A 27238-nucleotide genomic window follows, 5' to 3' on the forward strand; every position below is an offset into this window, starting at 1 on the left:
AAAGACATGTGCTCTGACAGTTTATCTTTTTTTTCTTTTTTCAGATTCAGATTAGGAAATAGAAAATCCCAGTCGTTTCTCACATTTCTAATTGGCATTCCAAAGAGGCGCATTCGGTGCAGAGATGTGCATGAGCTACTGAGTTTTATTGGGTTTTAGTTATGGCTAATAAAACCCATTTTCTGCACAGTTATTTAATTTGCATCTGTAATTGCTGCAGTTGTACATAAATTAGACATGCAATCGGAAGCCTAATTCAGCTTGTCTGCTCCTTATGCTACCTCCGTAATTACAGAGCCGTGCTAACTTCATGTTAGGAGGCAGAGATTTACAGAAGTTTGAGGAAGCGGTTGGCTCCGGGGAACAAAAGGCTTGTTGCTACCAGCTGCTTACATGATGGTTATACCTAACGCCCAGCCTGGACTGGAAGCACCTCGTGATAACGCGGTGCCAGCACCGAGCTGGGGATGCTCCCTGCCCTGCAGAATTTACAGGCTGCAGCCCTGCCTTAGCTGCCCTGGGACAAGCTCAATCCCTGTGCGGCTCTTCCCGGCGTCTTTCCCTTTCATCCCGGGGTGCCAAGGGAAAGCGCTGGGAAGCGGAGCATGCCAGCTGGGGTCTTGTACTCCTGTCTTGGCCCCCCGCTTCCCCAGGGAGCAGTAAATCTGGGGAAACTCCATAAGCTGTGAGTTGGTATTACTGTATGCGCACGTTATTCCAAGATAATGTGTCTCGGGAAGGCAGGGGAACGAGGAAGGCTGTGCTGGTGCCAGCCAAGCTTAATAACCCCGCATACACTAAATGGTTCTGTTTGGCAGCCTGATGCTTGCCACCATGCTTGTCTCTTGTGGCCGTCTCCCTCCTCAGCATTTTTCATCAGTCTTCTAAGGCATTTGTGTCACCATCTGTGATCCTGCCCCTTTGCAGAGATGCTCCTGCTGTGCTCGCCCCTGTCGGGAGCAGCAGTGAGGCTTCAGACAGTGGCAGAACCAGCAGCCGGGGGCACCCGCTTCAGGGGCAAAGGGGTAACGCTGCTCCTTCCTTTACAATTACCTGCCGATCCACTGGCTGCTTAGGATTCCTAAAGGAAATTTTCATCCCTAGCAGATGTTCGGTCAGCTCTACCCTGCGTTACCCAGAGCCTGCAACAGATGAGCTGCTGTGCAGGAGAGTGTAAAACCACCGGTGGTCAACAGCCCCCACCCCAGGAGCTGGGCGCTGCTTCTTTGTCACTTGCTTCTTTCTCTCTGTTCATTCCTCTGTTCTTCCCAAATATGTTATTTCAGACCCCTACACTTTTGTGCCATCAGCGCATCTTTTTTGCCTCTTTTCTTGCAGTTCTTCACTGGCATTTCCATCAGAGGTCCAGCACTTGGCAGCACATAAAATCTCTCTTCCCCCAGCCCTGTGGCTCCACCGTCATATTCTACATGTATCTGCCAAGCAGAGCAACTCTTCTCCCCAAGCCCAAACCACCCCTCTTCCCCCTCACACACACGCGTTTTGGCGTGAACCTTTTCCTTGCCCAGATGGTTATCGACAGAACCTGTTGGGGTTTTGCCATCACTTGTCTTTGGAGAAGGGTGTTGGTTTTCTGGAGGTTATTCTGAGTCACAAGTGGAAGGTGGAAACGCGGCTCTGTTGAAGTTAAGCTGCTCATACCAGTGGGGCAAGATATTGCTTACAGGCCACCGGGCATGTTTTTGGCCTTGATGAGATAGATAGCTGTAGGTAATGTCTAGATTGAGCTAGATCCAGGCCTGGAAGACTGGGAAACAAAGAGAGAAGAGCTGCACTTGCAGCTGGACGAGAAAGTACATTTTTTTGCCCTCTCTTTGCCTTGATTAATGGCAACAGAGGGTTTCTGCAACAGGCATCGTTCTCCTGGGTGAATTCAGGACATACCTGCAAGACCGCATGCTGTACTCTATAGGATTTCTTTTTTAATCTTTTCAGAAGGAAGTTCAATCAGTTGCCTTAGTTTCTCTGTTGTGAGACTTCAAATGGACCTGAAATTTGTGACGTTTAGAAATAACCCTGGCAGGTTAATGCTTCAGACATTTTGTTCTTTGCTGACTTTCCTCATACGTTAGGTGATCCAAATACCGATGTTCTTTTTTGTCTCCCAGGGCATTGCTTGGCTTTCCAGATGAGTTTTTTAAACATAATTTTAGTGGAATTATCTGAAAATATTTATCCCCCCAAACAAAACCCCCAGTGCAGAGCCCACAGCTACAGCTCAGGCAGAAGAGGCAGCTGAAACTCATGCAATGTATAATGGTTGCTGCACTAATTTCATACTGCGGTTTGACACCCCTGCTTTGTGGTTTCACCTCTAAAAGGTTTTTCCCTTTGCCGGCTGCTTTGCTTCCCTTCTTTTCATATTGTGATTTTTTTTTTTTCACTGTACAGGGTATTTTTGTTGAGGTTTTTTCCCCCCCACGGTGCAGCTGTCTGCTCAGAATCAGTATTTCCTGATTTTTAGCGAGGCTGAGAAATGCTGCTAAAGACTTGGATAACAATCTCCCATTCAGACGGCCTTTTAGGTCAAGAAGTAGGTAATAGCTTAAAGCTAGACAGCCTCTGCAAAAAAACCCCAAGCTCTCAGGCTGGAGGGCTGGGGATCTCCCTCGTGTTGCCTGGTTGTGGTGAACTCCAAGAGGTACCAAGCCTTTGGCAAGGTGCAGCCCTCCTTTTCACCCTGCTCTTCTGCTTTTTCTGTCAACTAACCCCTTTAATGCACTTTATACTTCGTAGAACTAAGGCAGGGACTATCTTTGCAACATTACAAGCTAGAGATGGCTTCTGCTGTCTGAAGATGAACACCCCTGGGTGCTTGCATGGTTGCATGTCCTCCTCACCTCCTTGCTGTAGCCTGAGATGGTTGGGCACTTTCATATTGTGGAGTATATGTTCACTGAAATGAAACACGAGTCCTTGCTCCATTATTTTATTATTATTTTTTTTTTACCCCTCAAAAAGCCTGCACTTCAATTTGGAAATCATTTCAAAACAATCAAAACTTGTTTTTGGTGAACCAGTTATTCAGCAAAACGTCAGAGTTGCCCAGCTGCACTGCAGTATTTCAGACTAACGCACCTTGGACTGAAACCAGAATGTAAGAAACCTTTCTGGATGCTTCAGAAATTTTCAAGAAGATTAGCCAGAAATAGATTGGAAAGAGTGAAAAAGTAATAAATTAAAATTCTCTGATCCTAAAAGAGAAGTATGGGAAAGGTAAATGGAAAACTTTGCACTGAAAGCAGCCTGGAGCTCAGGTGAAGATAAACTGGAGAACCAGGCAATGAGAGCACCTAGATACCACCAGCCTTCTGCTTTCTTTCGAAGCTCAGTGGGATGGTAGCAGCTGTTGATATCATTTTTCTAATAAAGTTGAAGCCAGTGAGGAAGTGATGGGTATTGATTAGTATCAGCTTCAACAAATACATGTCCAGCTCCCACACTGCAGATCATGAAGAGTCTCGCAAGTCCAAAATAATTGTTTGGGACTTGTGGGGGCTTCCAGGGCACCGAAGCCAAGCGGAGCCTTAATTGACTGTGGTACTTTTGTGTCTTTCTTGTTGCATAATTCAATAGAACTGTTGTTGGCCAAGTAAATGCTGTTATGTCTGACTTTCCAAAACATTAATTTTCAGCACTGATTTATGGCCTCAGATCTGCGTGAACAGGCACTATAGCTGGACTGAAGCAGACGGCATTTTTGGTACTTGTGTGGCTGAGGAGACAGGTAGGAAGCTATACAATAGCCTGTTGAAGAGACCCTGACAGCCAAAGCGTGCCTTCTTCAGCTACCAAAAGATATTATTTTTCCTCCAGCCTTGCTTGTCCCGTGCTAGAAGATATTACTTTATTTATTTAAAGTGAGTTCAGTTAGTGTTTGGCTCTGCTGTTTAGCTTTGTAGACTTCTCTTCTTTTTGGGCTAATGGGAAAATATAAAGAATTTCTCTATTGAACAACTGAAGGAGTAATATTCTCTTGCTCAGCAAGAACTGAAAGAAGATAGTCTGTTCCGACTTCAGATGAAGGGACCGTGTTACTACTTCTGTTAGCACGGTACGCATTAATAATTAGTATTTTCAGTGTTTGTATGATCAGTATTTTTATCTAAACATTTAGGGGTTTGGGAGAATAAAGAAGATAGATGTATTTGTGGACAGCTTTTTACCTTTTGGTAACTCTAACTATAGTTACAACTATAACTATGGTAACTATACCTATGGTGTTACAACTGATGATTTGTGGAAGGTTTTTGTATTCGTTCCCTCTCTTCCTGTGGTCATTCTTTAACTGATCACAGACTGTTTTAGAATCAAGTAAACTAGGAGAAGCTTGATTAGCCAATTCTTAACTAGGTAGAAACATATAGACTTCAACTAATCCGAGTCCTATATTTGAATAAAACCCCTAACTCATTGCAGAAACTTAGATCTTGAGTGACTCTGTTTTTACCAGTTTTAGATGGAACGTGTTACTTCCTGGTAGCCTTTACTACTTGTGTCAGCAGAGCTCTCAGTTAACTTCTTGATTCCTCTAGCAACTGCATTGTAAGGCAATTTGAAAGGGGTTTTTTGGTGTTGGCTTTGGCATTTGCCATTTACTCTGCAAAAATAACAGGTTAGAGGCTAAATGGTCTTTATACACTGTTCCAGTTCAGGAGGCAGAAACTACTTGAAGCTTTGGAGCAACTGTCTGGTTTTGCCCTTAACAGCTTCTCCTGTTTCTCTAGCAGCCACTGACTTGTTCGGCCTTTTTAGCATCAGTTTGGGTTAACACCATGTAAAGATCATTTAACTGACCTTTTAAAAATTTAATATCTCAATTTGCTGTTGTTTGTGATAGTTTTCCAATGTTTGACTCCTTTTAAAAACATTTCTCATAGAAATGTAGCTAACAAGTGAGTTGTCCGCCAACTCTCCAACACCCATTGTACCTTGTTAAAATACAGATTTCTTTCGTTTTAGCAATTATTACACGTGTGTACCTATATATGTGTACATATATATATGTTCAAGGCTCCCCGGCCCTTCTTACTGGACATTGTGCATTCGTTTTCCAAAGTCTGATTTCATTCTCTGTAGTAAGAGCAGAGTAGTCATTAACACTAAAGCAATTTTATAATACTCTGCAAAGTGAATACAAATGCGATTTCTGACCACTTTAAGCTTTATTGACACAAAGAAAGATGATACCGTCTTTGATTCAGGAGGTAAATTCCTTGCTACATAATTCTTGAAAGGCTTTTGTTTTGAGGTGCAGTGGCTCTGATCTGTCCCTATAGGAGAGTTCTCTGTCGCCTGCCAAGGAGCGTTACATCCTACTGGCTACAGCCCGTTTAATAGACAAACCACCTCAGTTTGACTAGGCTGGAAGCCAGTCTGAAGGACAAGTCAGACCGCACTGAGTACAGCTTGCTTATCAATAATATGTGAACAACCTGACAAAAATACAGAGGTCCTGACATGATGATTGTTCCTTTGGGGGAAGAGGGATAGGTGGTGGAAAGAGGCAAATGGAAAGTCTTTTTGTGCCTGGCACTTGCAGTTGAGTTGGATGACATTTTTTATTGGTGATAAAAGATACTGAATTTTCACTGAACTTCACGCAGATAAAGAAAGAAAAACCCTGAAAATGTTGAAGGATTTCATGGCAGTGTGTTTGAAACAAACCATTTCCATTCTTTCCCTTGAAATCTCTTATATTTTTAAACAAGTCTCTGAATTGAGACTTGCAGTGCTTGATTTCATATCAAATGAGTAAAGTGTGATTTTTAGATGAACTGAAATGATTTGTTTGTTTCTTCACTTTAAAAAATTCTCAGTATTCAAGTTCCATTTGACCCCAAAGGCATTAAAAATATCTTGGACCTGCCAGAAAACTAAACAACTGCATGATGACCTGCCTCTAATCCCTTTGAAGTGCACAGATATTAATGCTAGATTTATCTTGAAAAAGAAACGTTAACGCCCTGCCCGCGTGCGCTGGGGAGGTGGGTTGCCCTGCAAACCTGGGCTCTCGTCCCTGCGCTGCCGGGAGCTGGGAGGCTGTTCGGGGGCTGCCGTTCTCCGCGCTCCGGTGGGAGTAAGCCCTGGCTTCACCTTCCCAGGGGCAGCGGGGAACTGCAGCAGGAAGCCCGACCTCTTTCACTTTCCTCTTCGTGTTCCAACCTCTGCCTCTTGATTTGCCTTCTCCCCAGAGGGTTTTGGCATCCATGCATCCATCCAGCTTCTTTCCTCCCTCCCTTCCTCCCCCCTCTCTCCATCCCTGGTACCTGCTCACGAGAAGGGCTGCATTTCGGAAGCATCTCTTCTCAGCCGCTGTGGTTGGGACCCTGGCTCCCACCCACACACCACAGTAGGAAGGGCAGCGTCGGGCAGTTTGCCTTTTGTAGGGCTTGACAGATTCAGAGCTCTTGTACAAATGGCAAAAGAAGCCTTTGCCCTTGATTTTGAAACGCCTTGGGAATAAACCTCGTGTGCTTTCACTGGAGCAGAGACTGGTGCTCTCTTTCAGGGTTTTTTACTGTCATTTTGAAGTTTAAGAAATTCCTGTGTCCTCCAAGTTAGCTTTGTCTTTCTTACAGTCTCTAATCAATTGCAGCTGGTTTTGTTATTGCAGAAAGCCCAAGCAGATTTAGCAATAAGGATATTTTCAAAACATAGGTGAAATTATAACTCCTTCTTGCTCTGATTGAAATCCGGCAAGTGTACGCAGCCAAGGCATCCTACATCGCAGTGCCATTGCTCAGACTGCCCAGATGATGTTTTCTTCTTGAGGAACTCAAATTAACCTTTTCTTTTTTTCCTCACTGACTGCTGATTTCTGGCATTCTGAGATGTACAAGAAGTTGGTTGAACTTAGAGAGTTCAAGGTGCACATATTTTTCACCTTAGAATTTGGAAAACTTTCTTCCTGTGCTTTTCTTTACAAGGTGAAACAAGCAGATCATTTACTTTGTCTAATTAAAAGATCATTATGATTGTATAGAAGAACAGGAGCTGTTTGCATTGTCATTTGTGTGATACATTATTTACACTGGTGAGATTTATACTATGTTCATTATACTTGACATTGAAAACATTTAATTGGATCATTCACAACTTTGTGAGACTTTATACTTGACAAAGAGCTCTCCTTTTAAAAGGATGGAATAATTCCACTTTGAAACATTTCCAAAAGGCAAGATTTGTTTTTCTGTAGTTATGACTAAAAAGCATTGGAAAGACGCATATTTGTGTCAGCCGTTATTTTTCAGTAGTCTTTCCAATGATGCGTGGTTATTGTATGTATTTCTTTGTCTTTTCTCCCTCTCCTCATCCCCCCTGCCCTGGCTAGGAATTTGACTCTTTTTTTTTTTTCCACCTGTGTGTTTTTTATTGTTTGTTTGTTAAACTGTAATTAAACTTAATTTCCCCTTCTTGCAGAATGGTTGGCTTATGGAAAGACAACTGCCATCCCCTGTAACCTGTTGTTAGTCAGGTCCTGTACCACGGTTTGGCACTTCATTCTGTTAAAAATGCAAGTGGGACTGTTAGACATGTCACCTACAAAGCCAGGGGGTCAGCTAGGCAGCTTACTTAATGTGCTAATTTGCTGTAATTTAATCATGCTTGGAATACGGATTGGACTTTCGAGTGTCTCGGTGGCAGACTTGGGCTCAAATAACCCATAAACACTTCGTTAAAGCCTGGTCGGGGAAAGTAAGTTGTAGGTCAGATCCTGATCCTTTGCTCAAAGGGAAGCGAGAAGGCTCGGGTTTGGGACTTCAGGTGGGATCTCTGGGGCTCGTACAGCTCCGTGGAGCCATGGCTGACCTCTGCAGTTCAATTAATTATGCATTAGCTGCAAATGAGATTGAGAACGTTGAGCTCCCTTTGTAGCTCTACATGAGTCACGTCAAGCAAAGCCTGCGTGCGCTGGAGGGCTTGCAAGGGACGGGGCTCGATTCCCGGGGCAGCCGGGGCCTCTCTAAACGGGTGGGATGTAGTAAATCAGGCAACATGTTTTGCAAGTCACAGGCTCTGCAGTACGGGCCAGTTTACAGTGACTTGCCAAAGTATTTGCAAGATAAGCGTTTCCCAGATGCAATCAATTAAGCCAGTGAAATTTAGAGCTTGGCCCACGAATTAATTTTCTACAGAGTAGCTTTGTTTGCCCCCGTTTGAGCTTACTTTTAAGCACTGAGTTAGAAACATCTTGGTCATTCGTTATTTGGTGCTAAATTGTGAAACCTGTGTTGCCATTAGTACAGTTGATAGCTGAAAATTTTCCAAAGGATAAGTTTTGCTGTTGGAAAAACTTTATATTCAGTTCTCAAAGAGCTTCGTTTCAACCAGGTCACCCAGATTGGTTTGCCTGGCTGGTTTGCCATTCCTTTCATTTCCCCTTTTTGACTATTATGTTGTAATATGAAAGTTAGAATTGTAACACAATAAGTTTCACTATTTTGCAGAAAAAAATAATATTTTAGCCCGGGGTATTCTATTACTTTGCTCTCACTTAATCTTTTAACAGTGCAATTATCTCTCATCTTTATGTTATTCATTGTGTGGCTGTGGCCCTGATGAGATCAATTTAGTTTTCAACTTTTCTTTTTAGTATTGTAATACCTTTTCTCTTTGTTGTGACATGCCAGAAAATATCTCCTTGGCAACATCTCGCTGTGGTTATTTTTAGTGCCTCTCACCTGGCTGTTTGCCACGGCGTCCACCTGGCCATTGTCACTGCGCTAATTGGTTTATCCTTCGGAAAAGACTTTTTTTTTTTTTTCCAGTTTTGAAAGTTCTCCTCTATTTTGCCACTTTGGTAGGTTTCAGCTTCGTTATTCTTTATAACTCTGACTCAGGCAGGCACTTGAGCACGTCCTGAGATTTAAAGTCACTGTGCTGTTATGTAGGTGACAAGAAAGGAAGGGAGCGGTGATTGTGCCTGTGTGTTTGCAGGAATGTGCATTCATTCTGCAAACATGGGAAAAGTCTCCTGCCCCAAGACGTTTACAAGAACTGCTTTATGAAGGCCCAAATATACACTGTTTGAAATACTGTTAAATACTTTGAACTCCTCCTGCTTTCAAGTGCCACGACCAGATCGTTCCAGCAGGAGTTCAGCTGCCACCTCTGCTGGCCTTCCAGCACCTGGAGTTTGAGTCCTGTTTTTGAGATCCCACCCCAGCTTACCCTGACACCCGTGGCAAACTTCCCCCGGACAGATGAAAGGTGGAGCAGGCTCCGTGTTAAAGCATGATTTGGCTAGAAACGGCATTACCATAAATTAAGAGGCGGGGAGCTCGTAACGAGATGATATGGTTAGTAAGGCATGCGGCCCAAAAGTTTCCTTTTAAATTACGGCCTCTTTGCAGATAAGGGCAGGGCGAGGATTCATAACCTCGGTGAAGTGCCTGGTACGTGCCTGGTCTGTAGACTACTAGTTTGGTCTTGCTTTTGATTTATATAAAAAAGTGGAAGGGGAAGAATTTGAACACACACCCGAAGAGAGTTCTGCTGCGATAATTGCTCGTGGTTAAGGATTTACCAAGTAGCAGCCGCTGCGTTAACCTGTGATTCAAGAAATCACACGAATCCTGTGAAAACTGAGTTCTAATTTAAAATTGCGTTGAGGCAATGTCCTCCTGGGGATGCTTTTTAACCAGGGCTAACTTTGTATCACATACATACCCAGTGCACTGTCTGTGATTTGCTTCCCTTGTTTAGACCATTTTCAATTTGCTTTCACCTCACAGCAGCTCTCTTCCATTTTAATTTACCTTGCTGGATTTACCCAGTTTTCCTATGAATGATCTATAGCAGAAGGGTCCAAATGCAGACTGTAGTATGGGAAAGGGATTTATAAATTATGAAAGACCTGTGTAGCTGAGCAGGGTGGTTAAGAGGGAGAAGAAAGACAAGTAGAGGACATCTGGAAAACAAAACAGAAAGCAATGAGGAAGGTGAGCAGGGCTGTAAAACAAACAGAAAAAAATTGAAAAAATTAAAAAAAAATCAGAGAAACTATTGATTAGCAAATGGACAAAACACATCACGATTATGTGCAACTGGAATGAAAAACAAAACCCCAAACTGAGGAACTTAAAAATGGGAGAGAAAATTGCCGGGGGATAAACAGCAACATTTGTTGACTGTTCATTGTTGCCTCCAACCTCCAAGGCCTGGTCTTCAACTTACCATGGAAGACAAATGAGGATTTTGGTAGAATACACGAACAGGCTAATTGGGGGCTAATTGGGGGGTCAGTTGATCACAGAGGATAGACATGACAGAAGCCTACAGCATGCAAGTGGCAGGGAGCATTACAGAAAGATGACTTGTGATTTAAAGTGCAATTCCCAAAAGAGCAGTTCTTTGTCAAGCTGTCGAGGGCGTTTGGTACTTTTCCAGAGGTGCAGATGCACTCGAGCAGCGGGAAGCCGAGAGCTAAAGCGAGCCCACCCTGCCTCCTCCTGCTTCCCTACCACACAGCCTGGTCCTCCTGCGTCTGCAGCACCAAGTGATGGATGGGCTCACGCCGATGCTGGGATCGCGAGTCCCAGGCTCCTGGTGGCATTGCCACCAGCTGCATTGCAGCTGAGCAGGGCTGGGTGTCCCAGAGCTGCACGCCCAGATACGCTTGCCACCGCAACAGCACGGGCTCCAGCTGTGCTTCGCTGGTGTTCGGTCTGAGTCACCGGGGTTAAAAATTAAAAAAAAAAAACAAACCAAAAGCAAAAACAAAAAACCCCACCAACAAAAAAGCTGGTGGCTTGCAGAAAGCCTTGTGAAGGAACGGGAAGCTGGGAATTCCTTCAGGAGTGCGTCCCAGGAATGGAGATCAGCAGCAAAACAGATAGTCAGAAGTGCTCGTCCCTGTGAGGCTGCGGAGAAGGTGCTCAGCAGTCGGCTCAGGTGTTTGTCTGCTCCCACCGTGACAGATGAAGTGTCCACAAAAGCAAACAAGCTGCATTTGAAATGGCGGCTGGCCGGTCTGAATGCTGCGCACTCATATTTGACAAGAAATTCCTGTGAGTTGCTGCGCTGACAAGCCGCGGGTGATGGCTGTGGACGTGTCACACAGTTCAGTCTCCCACCTGCCTGTCCTGATCTCTGGTCTCTGCTCTGGGCTCGCCAGAAAGTCCCCTTGCCCCTACCAGAAAGAGGAGGTAAAAAATGAGAACCTGCTTTATGAAGACAATATTGCTGCTGTGAGATGGAGGAACCCTAAAGCTGGTACTATCAAAGTGCAGTAGCTTCATAAGGGACTCTTTAAGACCTGTAGGTGCAGCCGTGTTTCCCTGAGCCTTTTTGAAAGGGGTCATGAAAAAACAAAAGAAGATCACGTGCCAGCAACCGTGCTTCGGGTGGATGTCCTAAAGGGAGTGACAGAAAACACGGGGAGAGGCGGTTTTCGTGGCAGGCAGTGTGTTCATGCTTCAGCAGCTCACAGCAGCTGTTTGAGCTTTGCCTGCCACGGCGGGGAAGGCGGAATCAGGAGATGTCATGTAATTAGGTTTCTGTAAAGCACATGATATCAAAGATTAATGAGCAAGGCAAAAATTCCCAGAATATGAGGTGGTATCAGACATCCTAAACTGTCAATGATGGAGAATTCCCCTGAAGATTTGCAAAGATAAACCTGATGTTTGTGCCAATGTGAATTTTCCCTGACCTGGAGATGAGGGTCGGAGCCAGGCTGCAGTATGGGGTGTTCAGACCTCTCGTCCCAGTGGACGCAGGAGCTCGGGTAGAGCCCGGATACAAGAAGTAAAATACCAGATTGAAAAGTGGAACAGTTTAGGTAGAAGATTGGGATATCGCACATTGCTCAGGAGAAGGGAGCAGAGCAGGGGGATGTTATATGACATACAATGCTGTAAGCAGTTTGCACCTGCACGGTATAAAGACCTTTCCTCTTTTGGTTTTGATGTACTCTACGTACGTCAACGCACCGTTGGGGCTGTCACAGCTGGGGACATTGTCTGGTTCTTGAGTCAGCAAGCGACTAGGACTTTGCTGCCTGGGAGCGGTTAGGATCACTCGCCTGCGTTAACTGCAAGCAAAAATGGAGGACACCCCAAAACCCCCCAGGCTGCAGCATCAATCAGGGTTGGGCACACGCTTTTCCCTCGGCAGTTTTGCTGCCCAGCCCTCGGCTGCCTTCTGCATCCCCGGCACCGCGGGAAGGTCTGTGTGAGAGGCAGGAGCACAAGCCAGGCTGCCGGGCTCCTGATTTTCTACTTAAGCCACAAGCACAGGTTTTCCTTCTATCAACAACTTGGGCACTTTTTATTCCTTCACTGAAAGACGGTCTGCAGCGTTAGGAGAAAATCACTGAAATATCAATGGGATTTTAGCTGGCTTTAGAATAAAGGTTTTTTTGAGGGATTTTTGGATGAACTGTTACAGTGCTGCTGTCCTTTTGATTTATTCTGTACGAGCAGCACGAGAGAAAAGTACAGCCTTGTCTCTCAGTGGTTAATTTTCACAAATGTGAATTTTTCCTAGCGGGAGCAAGGAGCTGGTTTCAACACAGGCTATTGTTAGCCCCTGCAAATGCCAAGTGTCTGCTCTTGGGAGATGGAGAACAAAGTTGGCACCAGTAATTAGTGGCTGATGCACTGATTTGGCAAAAGTTGCTGAAAATAAACATCTGATGGAGAGGTCTTGGGATGATGTAGTAAAACACAGTGCAGTTTGAGACGCCTTTTGGGATGTTACTGTGCAAAGCGCAGGGGTGATCAAAAGGAAGGTAACGGGGAAAATGTGAAGGAGGAGCTTGGTGTCTTATTTAGTTCTTTGTGGTTTTGTCTTGAGCTTTTCTAGTATATTGTTAGCAGTACAATGATACAGCAAAGTTACTGATGTTAACTGAGGAAAGCTGAGATGCCAGAACATGACAAGTTTCTCATTTGCTATAGATCACTTTGTTTCACTTCCACTGCGGTAAGATACAGGTACTAATTTGATTTGGATAGAACTCTTACTGAGGAGCAAATCCAACATGGGTGTAGCACAGCATGGGCCCCCAAATCCAACAAGTCATCATCCAAGAGACAGAGGCAGAGCAGCGCCGGAGGAGTCTGTGTGATGTGCGGTCAGGCCGTGTGTGGAGGCATCCCTGCCTGTCCCCGGAGAGCCTCCCGGGAAAGGACGCTTGGTGGGAAGTTGGGATATGAATCAAAAATCTTGCAGCTACTGTTATAAGTGTTTCGAGCTGTGCTGCTGGTCTTGGGATGATCCCAGCGCCAGCTGGAGCCGGTGCAGCTCGTTCTCTGCTGGGAAGCACATCGGGTCGGTGCCTCAGAGGTACCAGTGCCCACCGGGCACGTTGTCTTGAGGGGGTGACACTCGAGGCGTGAAGGTAAATGTGAGTATGGGGATTTTTTATGCTCCAAGCAAACTTTGAAGTAGTTGGTTGGCAGCCACTGGCAGCGAGATGACTCCTAGGGAACCTCCTGATAACTTTGCTCAGGAGCTGGCAGGACTGTAAGGGCTATAGTGTGACAGTGATGAAGTGAGGAGCAAAGAGGGAGGACAGGCGGTTCTCACCGCAGGATGGTAAATGCAGGATGGTAGGGTCACATTTTGCCTCTGGCTGATTTACTCACAGCAGGAATAAAGATGCCGCACAAGGAGTTAGTTTGACTTTGACACATAAGGGAAAGAAATGAAAGCACAAAAGCTGTAGATACCTTGACAGCCAACCAAAGTCCACCAAAATAACAGCACCCCCAGGCAGCAGCGCTGCCCGTCTGCAGCCGCAACGCGGGGCTCAGGCTCTCCCTGCCTGCCCAGCACCGCTGGTCTGCAGTAGCAGGTCTGATAGCTTTGTCTGGCTGCTGATTACTGTAGTGTTTTGGGAACAGCAGAGAGAGGACACGACCTGCAGCCCCTGCCAGCCTAGTCTTTTAAGATTTATGTTCAAATTTTACAGTAACCGTGATTTGCCTTATGGATCATGAGCGTATGGTTGCCCCACGATCCCATAACGAATCTCCTGAGACCGCTGTGGTAGCTAGGTAGTTAATTCTGGGCACCAGCAAGGATTAACACTGAAGTTTTCCCCATGGAGCAAAACATGAGGTAGGGCTGGAGCTGGCTGCCTGGAAGGATTTGATCCCTGATAAAGAGCTGTCTCCATCACTGCAAGACCAGACCTGTTTTCCCTCCACAGTAAACCCGGGAGTGACAGCTGGGCTCTGCGTGAAGAGTGAATTTTCATGCTGAATCATGGATTCTGACCAGATTAATTTTAAAAACTTGCGGCCCCAGGAGCAGAAGCTGCTGGGAGCCTTGAGGCTGACAATAAGAAGATGGTGGTTGTGCTTATTAGCTGCATTAAATGCTGCCCTCCCAGGAGAAGGATGTTATGGCTCCATGGGGATGTAGGACCACCTTGTGGGGCCTTCTGCCTGTCTGGTGGGCGAGGGGAGCTCTGCCGGCACAGCGTGGTGGCCTGCAGCTGTGGGTCTCATGACAAGCATGCCCCTGGAGCTTGGTGGAGAAATGGTAAAAAGCTGCCCAGGCAAATGTCTTTCAGGGACTGTCCTTTGACTGGAGGTCTCTTCTAGGAGGCACAGAGACAAGCATCTCACCAGCTTGGGCATTGCATGCACAAGGCACAGTCTGAAGCACAGGGCAGTAAGGAACGCGGCGGTGGGGACCAGGGACATCGGGTGTGTGTCCCTCCTGGCAGCTGGAGGCTGTACAGGTTGGTACGTTGTTGTCACCATGGTGAGGATCTGTGGGGGGGACTCTGCTTGGGCTGCACATTGTCTGGGACCTGCTCAAGTGGCAGCCCTGGGCAGCGGTCTCAAGGCAAGAGCACAGATGTTCTTGTAATGAGCCCAGTGATCTGGTGACTCATTCATCCCTTCCCAAGCAGCCAGTTTTGATGTGAAAACTTCAATAAGTGAAGATGGAAAATCCACTTTTGTAACATTTCCAAGAGTTGTTTCTTATTTCTTCTTTGAAGGTGATGGCTTTAGCTTCCTCCCTTCGCTTCCTATTATGTTTCTCTGAACTAAGCACTGGGAGCCTTTAATCAATCCACGGTGCTCTGGCTGCCTTTCGTCACCCCTCTGAGCAAGTCTTTTCCTGACATTCTCTGAAATCAAGAGGTTCTCGTTGGGGCTTCCAGGGCTCTTGTAATGCAAATGACAATAATGATATTAATGCTAATCATTGTTATTCTATAGGGTGAAATGTCAAGATTCCATATTTTCATGTTAATTATTAGCACGTAGGTGCCGCATTAACTGTATCCTGTCCTGTCAGAGAACGTGCTTTTCATATCTCAGGGACTATTAGAAATCGTTAGTAATAAAATTGGCTATATGGTGCCTGATGGGTTGGTCTTTGACATACAACAATGCAAAGTGACATGACAAATTGAGAATGAAGGATGAAAAGCTGTTTAAAAAATTGTGAACGTAGCTATAAATTAATTGATTTCTCATCTAAAACATGTTCCTGAGCTGTAATGATAAAGAGGATCCATGTTGTCACTGTTGAATTACATGTATCTAGGAAAGGAGCTAATGTGTTGAAGCGGGAGGGACTGGTTTGTTACTACCTGCCTGGACAGAAAAAGGCTGTACTAGCAACCGCGCTTGCCTTGAAATAGGATTCTGTGGGCAGTAAGATCAGATCTTGAAGTGTGATGTCTGTCTTTAATTGTGGTTCTGAAATGGAGGATGTCCTTGGTAGCACAGGACCCCTGAATGGTGCATTTTTGTTACAAGTACTTTTAAGCAACAAGTATTTTTATGGTGAACATCTCCATTCTTCTCAAGACATTGGTATGACTTGCTATCCTTTTGGCCTTGCCATTATTACACAATATTACTTTGTAGAAAGTATTGCTTTTAGTTTGCAAAGCGAAAATCTTTTGGGTCAGATTTCTCTCTCATTTAGGTCATTTTTAATTGACATTAAGTGAAAGTAATGCTGTTATATAACACACGGAACATAACAAATGCTGCTACTTCAAATTTATACCAGCTTAGCTGAGACCCAAGCCTGAACCTCTCTTGGTTGGTAACTCATTTGTCTGTTTGATTTCAGCGGCTAACCTCACTAATCTGGATAGTCTCGACAGCGTGTTGAGCTTTATTGAAGACCAGGTGCATAGATCGAGGCAGCGCTATCGAAGGCATGCGACGGACGATGATTACAACATTGAAGTCCTTCTGGGGGTTGATGACTCAGTTGTTCAATTCCATGGGAAAGAACATGTTCAGAAGTACCTGCTGACCCTGATGAACATTGTGAGTACAACCCCGCTAACGGCGCTGTGGGAAGGCACTGAAGGGACAGCGAATGTAGGTTGCTGTAGCCATTTGAATAAGACATAACAGATTTTTCTCATGGCAGGGGATAAAATAATTCTAGGAGGAAAATCCAGGCCACTTTCAGAAAAGCTGAAAGGGGAGAAGGAAAAGAAGAAAAAGTGGCCGAGGAAGAAGCTGACTGTGGGACTCTTGAAATGTTCAAAGTCCTCCTTATGTGCTTTGGTGGCTGGGGGCACAGGGTCAGGCGCTTAGGTTCTTGGAAGTCATTACATTTCAGATGCATATTCCCTTAACCTAAGCTCCCTGCTGAAGAGCATGGTTTGGAGAACTGTCTTCAAATAAGGTTCTATTAGAAACTTCAATTGGCTTATACATTTTTAAAATTACTCAGTTAAATTCTTTGATTCTTCAACAACCACTTTAGGTCCCAGGCCACCTGCCTACTCCTTGTTCAGCCTGCAGTAAAATGTTTTGCAGCACATCACTGAACTTTGTTACATTGATTTAGTATTTACTCCATGAGTGACATCTTTAGGTTTCCTTAGTCAAATATTTAATCTTCAGAACCATTGTCGGTGCCACAGACTGTATAGTGTGGTAGTGATGAAAGGAAACACTAGAGAATATTATATGTGAAAGAACCATTTCTACTTTCTAAATGTCAGCGCAGCAGACACAGCAGCCCTCTAGTACCCCGGTCAGTAAGCAAAGACTCTATTTTGTGGGAAAAGGATCAAGTTTTGAAAAATCATCTCTATTATAGATCAAAATCAAAATACGTTTTATTCTTCTGGCCAGAAAAAGGAAGTGAGGGGTAGCCCCCTTCCCAGGCAACTCATTTGGGGATGACTTTCTTCCTTCTCATTCTCATCAGGATTAGAACTCTTTTCACAATAAAACGCACTTCGGTAAAAACTTCAGGTTCAGTGAGTGTATGTTCTAAGTGAAATATTGTTGAGTAAAAACCTGTAGGTCTGCTCTGTTTTTGACAAATAGAGTATGACTGCTGAAGTTTACAGTCATGTCAAGAGGATGAGTGTCTGTAGCTGACTTCTTGGCGTTACAAACCGTAAAGGCAGGTACATGGACAGAAATCCAGGCTATTATGTACATTTGCCTGGGATGTATTTTTGCCAAGATATATCTTTTTAATTATGAAGCTTGTTTTTTTCTTTCTTTATTACATTCCTTTAACAATGTGTAGAATGTCACTGTTTTTCACTTTAAATGAGAGGTGGAATACAATTTAAAAAAATCCCTGGTGTGATATAAATTCAGTTGCACTGACTTTTTATAACAGTATTGTAAATAGTTAAAAATCTGCACTAACATTAGAGTGATAGGATATTTAGTGTCTGCTCTGATGGCTGTAAATACAGAGATTCTAACAGAAGGGACATAGTGAATTTCATTTATTTGTGTGGTTTGTTTCCTCTGAGGCTTAAAGTCTACAGTGAAACAGATGGTTTTCTACATCTCTAACTTACCAAGCCAAACGGGCCAAACCAGGAATGTGGCAAACAGGCTGAAACAGATTAAACTGGACTCTCTACTTATCATGTCACTTAAATCTATTTTTAAGAATTAAAATATACAGTAATGGTAAAGAAGCCATAAATGTTCCAGCTCTGGAATATAGTTTTTCCTAATTTTAGCAAACCATCCAACACACAAATTGTAAGAAATGACGACTCTTAAACATGCTGTCTCTGCAAGTGGTTTAGAAAGTGCAGCCTGTGTAAGCGTACCCACAGGGCTGTAGCAGCTCGTGGCATAGGCAGTAGTTGTTCTGTTGGGAGATCTGAGGTGGAAACATCTCTTTTGGGGACCAAGGATGTGTCCCTTGCCTTGTGTCCAAGGTCTGAGGAGCTTTTTGAAATCCACAGGGCCTCTTGAGGAGGCTCTGGGTAGTCTTTGGCAGTCATCAGTGTTGTCCTTTTCTTTCCTTCTTCAAAACACGGCTGGTTGCTAGAGTGTATTTTAGCAGAGGGATGGGTGCTGGTAACCAGGTCTGTTTCCAGCTGTCTAAGTGTTGCTCCAGTATAGAGAGGCAAGAGCGGTTTGTTACTGCAGATACCAGGCGGTGCTGGCGACCTGCATTGTGTTGAGGGACATCACAATGCAGAACTCCTTCCCCTTCCCCTCGGCAGTGTAATTCCAGTTGGCAGCTCCTCCAGCTCTTGCCCTCATTGCTGGATGGATGCAAGGTGAATTTCTGTGTAGACCAGTGCTTTGGTCTCCTTTGCTGAAATGCACACAGTGACTCCCCCATTGTCCTCTCTTCTACCTTCTTTTTTTTTTTTTTTGGTAGAAAATGGGCCCAAAATAAAAAGCCTTGGGGTCTCTAGTTGTTATGGGTCACGTGTAGACAGTATGTTTCTAATGAGATGTGTAGGTCCAAGGGTAGCTGAAAAAGAAGACAGCTACAAAAAATTCCAGCTCTCTTTTTAAATCTGGTGGAAGATCCTACCATAACCATCAGATTGTGTTGTGTACCCTGCTGGTTTTATGGATGCAGTCAATTAGCTTTGTATAGTGACAAGGCAGTAAGCATAAAATCAATTAGCTTCATACAAGGTAGTAAGCATAAAATCAAAGAATGCATAGTAAGTAAATAAAATAGTGGAAGTATTTACTGGAGATGAGAGGGTGATCAAACAGTTGAATTTCTGTGGTTTCAAAAATGATATAAATCCCAGGTGAATCCTGCCTTACGTCCCGTGTCCTGGAGGCATGGAATCACTTTCCCAGGCGCAACTCCCAGTGCGGCTGCTTCTCCCCGCTTTGCTTGATTTCGCTGTGTGTGATGCCCCGCGCAGTTATCCTTAATTAACTTTTCCCAGGGATCCTGGGTGGAACCCTACCACCAACCCAATCAAAACAATGTATTTTTTTCAAGCCCAGTGCAATGACTTAGTCAATCTGTTTCGTGCCGCTTAAGCGATGTGTTAGAGTCCACACCTAAAAGCCATAAAGTGAGAAAGAACAGGGGCCGGGTGTCCTGGCTATCTTGAATGGCTGTGCTAGTATTTATCCCAAAGTTTGGAAATGAAGTCAGTCCCAAACGAATGGTGATAGACGCCAGAGGATTTTTAACACTTTGGGCTGCAGCCACGTATCGCCTGACTGTACGCCAGCCGTTTCACCGCAGTGAGCTCGGCCTCTTGCCACCCCCTTTTCATCCTCCAGTTATTTCCTCATACAAAAACTCTGCTTTCTCTTGACATCCCCTCTTTTCTCTGCTCGGCACCATCGGGACATTCAGCCCATCTTTGGAAAAAACGCCATTGTTTTCGCTTTAGAGACTCTCGGCTGCCTCTTGCACGCACCATTTTCTTTCGTACGTCATGCTGTGTTTTTTCCTGGGAAGGATATTAGCTTGCACAGCCCTCTGCATTTCCAAGCGTGAGCCCACACATTGCACAAATTAACTTTGTATTTATAGCATGCAGGAGCATTGCAACAGAGGAGAGATATTTGGGCGGTAGCTTGCAGCTCTGTAGTTTACTCGAGAACATGGAAGGTAATTTAATTTCAGCAAGAAGGTGGCTAAAAATCCCAGGGATTTTATTTGCTCATACAAGTATTAGAAAAACACGAGGCTAGAAGTGGCGTTGGAGAATTATCTTGTTCCTTGGGAAACAAAAGGATTTCACTACAGGATGCTACGGGAGGAGGAGCAGGGTGCTGAACGGGCGTTAGTGAGCTAAAGTGGGTGTTGGTGGTAGCCAGCCCTGGGGCTGAAATTCTCTGATAGTTTCATAACCCGCTTTAAAATAGTTTTCAGGACTAAGCAGGACATTTGCTGTTGGCTGTGGAAGAGCAGCAGACCTGGGACTCGCCAGTACCTTTACCTGGCTGGCCCTGAAGTATTGATTGGTGAACATTTCAGCCTCTACAGTCCTGTGTTTAGGGTGACGTCCAGGATGGGTATCTTTCAAAGCAGACTTCCTAAACAGGCAGAGATAGAATATGTGAACTTAGAATATTTTGGCCGTTCAAAATAGCAAAGTCTCATGAAATAAGCTCAGTTGCAAATGGTTTTGAATTTATTGTCTCTATCTGTCTTGACTTTAAGTCTTCAACTTTCATGCTCCTCTTCAAATTGTGGGTTTTTTTCCCAGTGAGGCCCCTGTTTTAGCTTTTTCTTGTATCTTTTGTCTTTCTTCCTCCACACTATTCCTTAGTTCCTCGACTACCTCATCTTCTAATCCTGGCAGTTGTCATCCTTGTATATTTTTTGGAAGAATTTGCTTACAAAGTATGTACATTTTTTGATTTTTGGACAACTTTCAGGGGCAAAAGTCTTTGATTTTGTTTCCATTCCTTTGCGGTAATAGATGTGATATTGCAGTATTTAAGGATGAGCCTCTGTTACATCTGTGTAATGGATATTGGCCAAGAAGGCCAACAGCATTCTGGCTTGTATCAGGAATAGCATGGCCAGCAGGAATGGGGAAGTGATGGTGCCTCTGTACTCGGCGCTGGTGAGGCCTCACCTCGACTGCTGTGTCCAGTTCTGGGCCCCTCTGTACAAGAGGGACATTGAGGTGCTGGAGCGTGTCCAGAGGAGAGCGACCAGGCTGGTGAGGGCTCTGGAGACCAGGGCATGTGAGGAGAGGCTGGAGGAGCTGGGCATGTTTAGCTTGGAGAAGAGGAGGCTGAGGGAAGACCTCCTTGCCCTCTACAACTACCTGAAAGGAGGTTGGAGAAAGGTGGGTGTTGGCCTCTTCTCCCAAGTAAATAATGACAGGACCAGAGGAAACGGTCTGAAGTTGTGGCAGGGGAGGTTTAGAGTAGATATTAGGAAGAATTACTTTACTGCAAGAGTGGTCAGGCACTGGAACAGCCTGCCCAGGGAGGGGGTTGAGTCACCGTCCCTAGAAGTATTTAAGAAACGTCTAGATGTGGCACTTCAGGGCATGCTCTAGTGGCAGAGATTGTAGGTTGTTTTTTTTTTGGTTGGTTGGTTTTTGTGTGTGTGTGTATGGTTGGTCTCAATGATCTCAAAGGTCCTTTCCAACCATGAAGATTCTATGATTATCTATGATTATATACGGCCAAAATGTTTGCGATGCTAAAACCCATCTCCTCAAAGTAGATAGGTGCCTAACTGCCATTACTGCAAAGGGAGGTAGACCCTCAGTAGGATTTATACCTCACTTTGGACTAGACTTATCTGAGTATTTAGTCATTTACATGCCTTTGAAATCAGTGAGAATCAGTTTTAAAAATGAGCCCATGGGATTATGTCTCTCCCAGACTTGTAAGTGAAACTTCAGCTCCGGAACAAATACATTAAACAACTTTTCATTTGAATAACTGAAATCAATGGGAGTTATGCAGCTGGGGGCTTTGGAAAGTCCCTGGAGTCTTTCACCTGCATCTTTCAGCGCTACACATGTCTTTGAAATTGTGGCCCTGAGGCACTTTTGAATATGTTATCCATCCTCTTTAATAGGATGTACATGATACTACTGTTATAGATGAGATTTCTGCTTTCGTAGCTCTGGCTGATGAGGGATGAAGATTTGCAGGTACAGAACAGCCAGTCCCTAATGAGAGAAAGGGCAGAAATGCCATCGGTTTCTAACTGGCAGGTGGACGGAAACCTGAAAGCATGTCTAATACAAGCTGTTAAAAAGAAAGTGATGATTGAATACTTTGAAGTAACGGTGCACCTTGTATTCAGAAGCATGCTTTTTAAACTAAAAAGCATGTTTGTAGACGGAAAGGATATTTCAGTAATATAGAATTGACTGGATTTAAAAAAATGAAATAATTCATAAGCATCAATACTCATTATTTCAAATCAGTTTATTTCAATGTGTACTCTTCAGATGTGAACTAGCTGTAAGAAGTTCCACAAATAACAAATGCAAGTCCGGCTCTATTCGTCTGAGGAACTTCAGCTGTCAATAGTTGAATTACAGCTTGTTTCAAAATTTAAATCTATGTATGTGAGTTAACTCTATGTTTAGACTGTTCATTATAAACCAGTAGCTGTGACTAGTGAGAGCAACAGATTCTGACGAGGCCTCAGGAGATTATTTTTGTTCATTATCTTGATTGCCACACTACAGTGGAAGTTGTGGTTGGGCATTCAGGAGATCCCGCAGGAAATGCCCTCTCTGAACTCTTCCAGGTTTTCTTCATTTTCACAGGGGTATTATTTCCAGTGTCAATTAGGCGAGCGTTATCATTATTGCTGACTGGAATGTGCCTTGCTGCTCTGGACATAGCACAGAGTGTCACACAGGTGTTGGTACCATCCTTGAGGTACAGTGTAATTACTGTTAAAAGATAGATTTTTTCCTTTACTCCAAATACCAACGTGAACTTTAGCCATAAAGGTTGCAGTCAGGGACTTTTGAGTCGTGACAGTGTGGTTTGTGTGATGGAGTACGGGTAATTAGTATCAGCTTTCCAATGTTGGATGCTTTTCTTAACCAAACCACATAGATTTGAAGAGGTCACCATATTTATTCCATTGACACCACACCCCTGTCTCCTGTATTAGCATAATAAATGAATCTGCTTATTTATTTTATGATACTATAGTTGGTTTCATTAAAGTGATCTTGAGACAGTAATTCAAACAAATACTAAGTCTTTTGGTGCAAAGGCAATTTATAGTGTTTAGATAAACTTCTCAGAGCAGTGGTTTGTGGGCAAGAATGAGGAGTTCCAGGAGCCTGAGGGAGGAACTAAGGAAAATAAATTAGTCATGAAGTCAGAAAACAAAGTCTATGACCTTTCTAAAGCCAACGTTACAGTCAAAGATGAGATAGAGACCCGTAACATGAAGCTACCTAGTGCCTTGCCAACACATCTGCTCTGGGGAATGTTTTTCATTTTGATCAGAAGCAGCTAACTTGGACTTGGTAACATCTACTGACTCTCGCACCAGGGAAGGTAAATCAGGACTCGGCCTCGTATTTGTATACAAAATGCCAGATCCTTTTCTCCATTTCATAATGAACATTGCCAGGCTCTTCTAAAACTGCCTGTTGCCTGTGGTTTTGAGCAGAATGATAGATGTTTTCCAAATCTGAGATCACAGTTTGACCTTTAAGTTTCATGTGTGTTGTGTGCTTTCATTATTCTTTTTTCCTTGTGATGCTCAACAAAGATTTCAGAAAAAAAGAGTTCCTCTCTGAGGAAATGAGGAAATGCCTTGTAAGGACTAGAAAGGGAGACTGGGAGCCCTGGATTTCGCCTGATGACTTTCTATGTGACCATAGTTTATCCACCCGAGGAATAGATGTAGTGTTATTCCTGTGGGATTAGGATGAAGCTTTGGGAATGTTAGAAATGTTAGTTTGGGATCTTCAAAAGCATAAAGGAGGTGATGAAAATCGAAGAGGATAGTGGCGTTTGAAGTGGGAACACAGAAAAATAAAGTGAGAGGGGAGTGCTTTTGGGAGGGTCAGATTACAAAAGTTTGTGCTCAGTATCCACCATGACATTTCTGGTTCCTATTCTGTAATTCAAACCAGCCGTTTCTTACAGAAATAGACAATCACTGGATGCCCACCAGGCACCGAGGCTTTGCTGCAGATAATTATGATCTGATGAATGAGCTGCATCTCAGGCTGGGCTCAAACAATGGCTTGCCAGGAGCTCTGCCATCCCACGGGGAAGGCGCTGATGCTCTCCAGCTCCTCCGCTGTCGCTCTGGCAGAGATCCGCCCGTGGTCCCCGCTCTGCCTGAGAGCATGTAGCCATCGGTAGTTTCTGCAACAGTAGCTACATAAGGACGTTGGGTGATTAAAGAGCAGCCTAATTGGGTTGGATGGATCAGCAATTTGTGGTGGCTGAAAAGCCAGATGTGTAAACTGCGTCTTGTATTGTGCCCTCTCCAGATAGTTAGATAAGCCCTCTGATGGCCGCGGTAGCTGGGTCAGATCCGTTTGAGGTTGATGGTAGCCAGGGGTTGAAACTATGAGATGTCCGTCAGGGATGCGTGCCCAGGGAGCCCGAGGAAGTGGTGCTTACCCAAGCGTACGGTGCCGTGCACGGAGCCGCAGAGGATGAGCCTTGGGACGAGCTCAGCTGATTTATGGTTCAGCAGGACGGAGCCGCCTTGTGATGAAGTGGGCTGTCTTTTGCATAGCAGATACTACCAAACTTTGCAAGCTGGGAACTCCTTCAAACTGCATGAATGAGGTTGCCAATGACTTGCCAAAATATGCAGATTATTCTTTCTCCTGTTGCGTGTTGGTTCAGTTAGAGATTGAGGGAACCACCTGACTTTCCCTATAAATCCAACCAGCTACATCAGCAGGGAAGCTGCTCTGCACCAAAACCAGCGAAACTGCAGGCTGTTTATTACTATTTGTGTTACAGCAGTTTTCAAAATTCCCTTTTAGGATCGGGCCCCGCTTTGCTCAATAATAGCAACTTTGCAGTGCTTCTTTTACAAAGCACGATGCATCTCACAGATGCTTAGCTCGTCTTTAATTGAAGTTTTTTGATGTATTCTACGTGCTTACTGTGCTGACTTCAAACTCGCTCAGGGCAGAATTATAAAATAAGCAGAGAGGGACAGAAGAAAGAAAGAAAGAAAGTCTTTGTTTTTCTTATGTAGCACCGATCTGTGCCACCCTCATTTCTAAACAGAAACTTTAAATAGAAATGGATGTTTTGCTTTGATTGAAATATCCCAGAAAAATAAACCAAAGTTATCCCAAAATAGTTTGTGAACTACAATAGCTTGATGAAAGTCTCTTTACAGCATTTCACCATGCTTTGAATTCCTTGAGATTTACCCAGCTTCTTCATCACCTTCTGTGAACGCTGATTCACTGCAGGACATCTAACAAGATTTAATGCAAAATCCTCACTGCCTTCAGTGCAGGAGCTGTGATTTTGGGATGGTCTTTGTGCACTCTCTCTTCCTGCGCAGCAACGTAATTTTAGACTTACTGAACTAGGAACAAACAGGAGATCCACTCTGATGTTTAATTGTGTTGATAGGAACCAGGATGTCCTCCTGAAGTACATGGAGATGCAGTGCTGTAAAAGTACTGTGTAATCATTCTCACACCGATGTGTATTTATTACACAGACCTCTGAACGTATATATCCGTTGTCTGATTATCTGTGCTTTGAAACAAACATTTCGTCACCTAATTCAGCAGTTGTGTTGGATGAGAGCCTGGAGCTTTCTGATTCCGCAGGCTGGTTGGTCATTTTGTGCCCTGTATGAACTGCATTAGCTTATCTCTCAACTTTCCTGTTGAAATGGCAGGTGGAAATTTCGAGACTCTGAGCTAGGGACTGCGGAGGCCTTTCAGTGTGAGCGCTTTTCACGAATGCTGGAGAGCACAACATTCAGTTGCTTGGATCTCATTTCTTTAATAACTTCCTGAAACAAATAGGTGTAATTTAGACCATGCTGAAAAAAAAGAAAAGCATCTATTTCAGCGTATTATCTACGTGCAGTGAGACACTACTAGTAAAGCCACGGTTTAGCTTGGAGAAAGGCGCAGAGGGTTCAATTCAGCCGCTGTGTGACGAGGGGTTGGACTCATCCTTATTAATGAAACCAAGACCCGGAGCTTTGAATTGACCCACTGTCTTGCAGAAAATCCGGTATCCCAGGAGAGCCAGGCAGCTCTGTACAGTGCTTGTGCTCTTCTGTTCATTCACAGTTTGTTTGTTAGATGTCATTTGCATGAACAGTCAAACAGTGTTTCAGCTCTGTTCCGTCAACGGTTTCAAGCCAAGTTTCATTTTGGCACGCAAGAGCGATACAGTTGTTCTGCTGCTCAACTATTGTTAGAGAGAGGCTTAGGTTAAATTCTGGAAGTTAATGAGAGAGCGGTGTGCAGCAATTTGGATTATGCTTTATGAACTAATTAAATACTTATTTACATGCTGTGTTTACTGTCTCCTCTATACACAGGAGGTTTTGTTCAGTACTCATTTCATGTATAGGTAATTTACAGTGTATTTCAGCCTCGTATCCTTGATGCGTGTGCTCTCTTCCCACTACACAGAGTGAGGCACGTTAATATCCTTGCCTCCCTTGACAACACATAGGGTCTTTTTCCAGAAAAGAAAGAATTTTTGTAAAGCAAAATGCATGTTTATACCTTACCTCTTATATAATCTGTATTCAGTAATGGTCCTCAAAGTAGAAGATTTTTTCAATGCAGGAATATAAAGTTAGTCTTCTAAAGTCTTATTTAGATATGCAAATAAACGATCTGATTTCCAGAGGTATTGTTTACCAAGCAGATCTGAACAGATCAGCTACTTTACGCTGCAATGAAAACAGCGGCCCCTGAAGCCAGTCGTAGCCCGGGGCTCCTCGCCCACCATCAGCCAGCCAAGGAGCTGATCATCAACCGGTAACAAGCCTGGATCCCGAGCATCCCCCAGCACGTTCCCCAGGTGCCCGGGCGGATGCCCTGCAGGGTGTGAGTCCGCTCCTGGAGCCGCGGTTCAGCCTCGCCATCTCCTTACCATCGGCGCAGGACGCTCGGGACTTTCGAACACTTGGACTTTTACCAGGCATGAAATGAGGCTCTTCTTTCCAAAAATACTGATAAAATGAATTAAAATTCACTTTAAAATGGCAATGGGGATTGCTTAGCAAAACCTACACTGTTGTATTTAGTTTTAATGATTTTTACAGAGATAAAAGATGGGCCATTAAAACTGGGGCTGATTGAAGAAACAGGACATTATTTACTGTGTTTCTAATGAAAGGTTGTCTGAAAGTTACTTATTAGCTTGTAGTAATTAATCTGTTTTGCAGGAATAAATTAAATTTAGGTCCAGCCAGCAAAGCAGTCCAGTTTGGTGCAACCTTTACCAAGGGGAGGAGGTTTTAGGAAAGACACTCGCCTTGCAGGGAATCTCATCTGCCTCTTCTCATTTGTAAAGCTAAACCCCTGCCATTTGCCTGGGTCTCATGCAGTCTTCAT

The 27238-nt window shown here is 44.2% G+C and overlaps 1 protein-coding gene across 1 annotated transcript in view; it reads left to right on the forward strand.

Annotated features, from left to right (window-relative positions):
• Positions 1–27238, forward strand: part of ADAMTS2 (ADAM metallopeptidase with thrombospondin type 1 motif 2) — a 188536-nt gene that overhangs the window by 111171 nt on the left and 50127 nt on the right. The window contains exon 4 of the mRNA XM_054217756.1: positions 16075–16277. Coding sequence (XP_054073731.1) covers positions 16075–16277 — 203 coding nt within the window. The remainder of the gene's footprint in view (positions 1–16074; positions 16278–27238) is intronic.

The sequence above is a fragment of the Rissa tridactyla genome, chromosome 11 (assembly GCF_028500815.1).
Source record: "Rissa tridactyla isolate bRisTri1 chromosome 11, bRisTri1.patW.cur.20221130, whole genome shotgun sequence".
Lineage (NCBI taxonomy): Eukaryota > Metazoa > Chordata > Aves > Charadriiformes > Laridae > Rissa > Rissa tridactyla.